The sequence below is a fragment of the Pygoscelis adeliae genome, unplaced genomic scaffold (genome assembly GCF_000699105.1).
Source record: "Pygoscelis adeliae isolate BGI_AS28 unplaced genomic scaffold, ASM69910v1 Scaffold1368, whole genome shotgun sequence".
NCBI classification, from domain to species: Eukaryota; Metazoa; Chordata; class Aves; order Sphenisciformes; family Spheniscidae; genus Pygoscelis; species Pygoscelis adeliae.
In genome coordinates this window covers 10,745-12,350 of record NW_008825425.1, presented here as the reverse complement: position 1 = coordinate 12,350, position 1,606 = coordinate 10,745, and the positions used below count along the sequence as shown (strand labels likewise).

Sequence of the window (1,606 nt, the reverse complement as noted above, 5' to 3'; positions counted from 1 at the left end):
CTCACCAGCGGCTCTTCAACCCCCAGCTGCTGCATCCTGCTCTCCATGGCTGCCTCCTCCTCCTCCTCCTCCTCCCAGCCCGGGCTGCCCCGCAGCAGCCGGGGCAGAGGGCTTTATACCAGGGCGCTGGGGTGGGGAATGGGGCGGCCCCTGTGAACGGTCTCATGGCCCCGGTGTGCAATCGGGCTCTGGCGTGCAATCCACTTCACTTCTGTTTGCTGACCGCCTTCCCCGGGGCTGGATTCCCCTGGGAACCCGCTGGTCAAGAGGCTCCGAGGGCACTTGTCCCCGAGCATGGGGGCCTCTCTGCTGCCCAGAAGCGAGGTGTCGGGGCCAAAGCAAACCCTCCTGCGTGGGTTAGAGCTGCCCTCCAGGGTGGAGCATCTGGCAATGGCTGCAGCCAAGGCGAGACCTGGCTTGCCGCCCGTGTCCCTTCGCCAGCTCGGGCACCTGGAGCTGCTCGAGGCGGGCAAAGTGCAAACGGGACATCAAAGCTTTCCCACAAACTGCGAGGCTGGGGTGGGAGCGGGGTCACCACGGGGTGGGGACGTGTCCCCGGACCATGGCCAGGCTGGGTGCTCCGCAGCCTTGGTCCTGGGGATGCTCGGGCACTGCAGGGGCTTGTGTTGCCAGCGCTGGGGCTTTCGGGGCTGCCCGTGGTGCGGATTTGCTCAGGGAGAGGGGGGGTCCCAGCTCTGGCATGTCACCCTGGGTAGTGCAATCAGCAGGGCAGGGTGACACCGCTGTGCCTTGGTCTTGTCTGGACATGAGCCTCTCCTGCAGTTGGGCTCAGGCTGGGACCTCTCCAGCCACCCCTGGGCCCACTCCTTGGTGCCCTGGGACACCAGATGCTTGCAGCCGGGTGTGGGGGTGAGGGTGTGCACCCCGTGTTGCACGCTGCCTCCTGTCCCAGGGTGTCGAGGAGCACAGGAGACCCTGGAGTTGCTCCTGCCTGTTTGCTCTCCAACACCATGTGCAGGAGAGGCTGTGGGAGCCCTTATCGCGCACCCTTCTCGGCTCTGCTCTTTGCCAGGGTGACGCAGGGTCAGGGCCAGCCCTGGGATTTCGGGGAGCAGAGCTGCCGGCCCTGTGTCGACCTGTGGCAATGTGCAGTTTCCCTCCTGTTCCCAGCAAAGCGTCAGCCCCCAGGGGCTGCGACCCTCCTCGCTGCCCGTGGCAGTGGCCGCAGGGACGACCCCGAGTTAGTGCCTGCTGAGAGGTTAAATCACGCTGCCCAGCACCGCTGTGCTCCTGGGGGGGCTGGCTCGCGTCCTCCCGGGGTCTCTTTTCTCCCTCTGAGCCCTGTTGATCCCCTGGTCTCTGGTGCAGCGCTTGGAGGTGCCGCCCAAGGATGCTCCCAGCTGCTTTGGGGCAGAGGAGCTGGAGCTGCTGGGGACGGGGAGCGGGCGGGGGATGGAGGGGAGCTGGAGCAAGCAGATCATGGTGTCTGTGGATGCCCTGCTCAGCCCAGGGCTTGGCTCTCACCGGGGATGTGGCACAGTCCCTCTGTCCCCATCTGCACACGGAGGGGACAAGGATGGGGAGCTGTCCCGGAGGGGTGGCCCAGACCCCGCAGCGGTGCCGGTGCTGGCTGGGGGCGCTGCCT

At 66.7% G+C, this 1,606-nt stretch overlaps 1 protein-coding gene across 1 annotated transcript in view; it reads left to right on the top strand.

Moving 5' to 3' along the window:
- Window positions 1-1,606, top strand: part of LOC103922504 (leucine-rich repeat LGI family member 3-like) — a 15,362-nt gene that overhangs the window by 8,056 nt on the left and 5,700 nt on the right. The window contains exon 2 of the mRNA XM_009330643.1: window positions 1,132-1,201. Within this exon, the coding sequence (XP_009328918.1) occupies window positions 1,132-1,201 (70 nt within the window). The remainder of the gene's footprint in view (window positions 1-1,131; window positions 1,202-1,606) is intronic.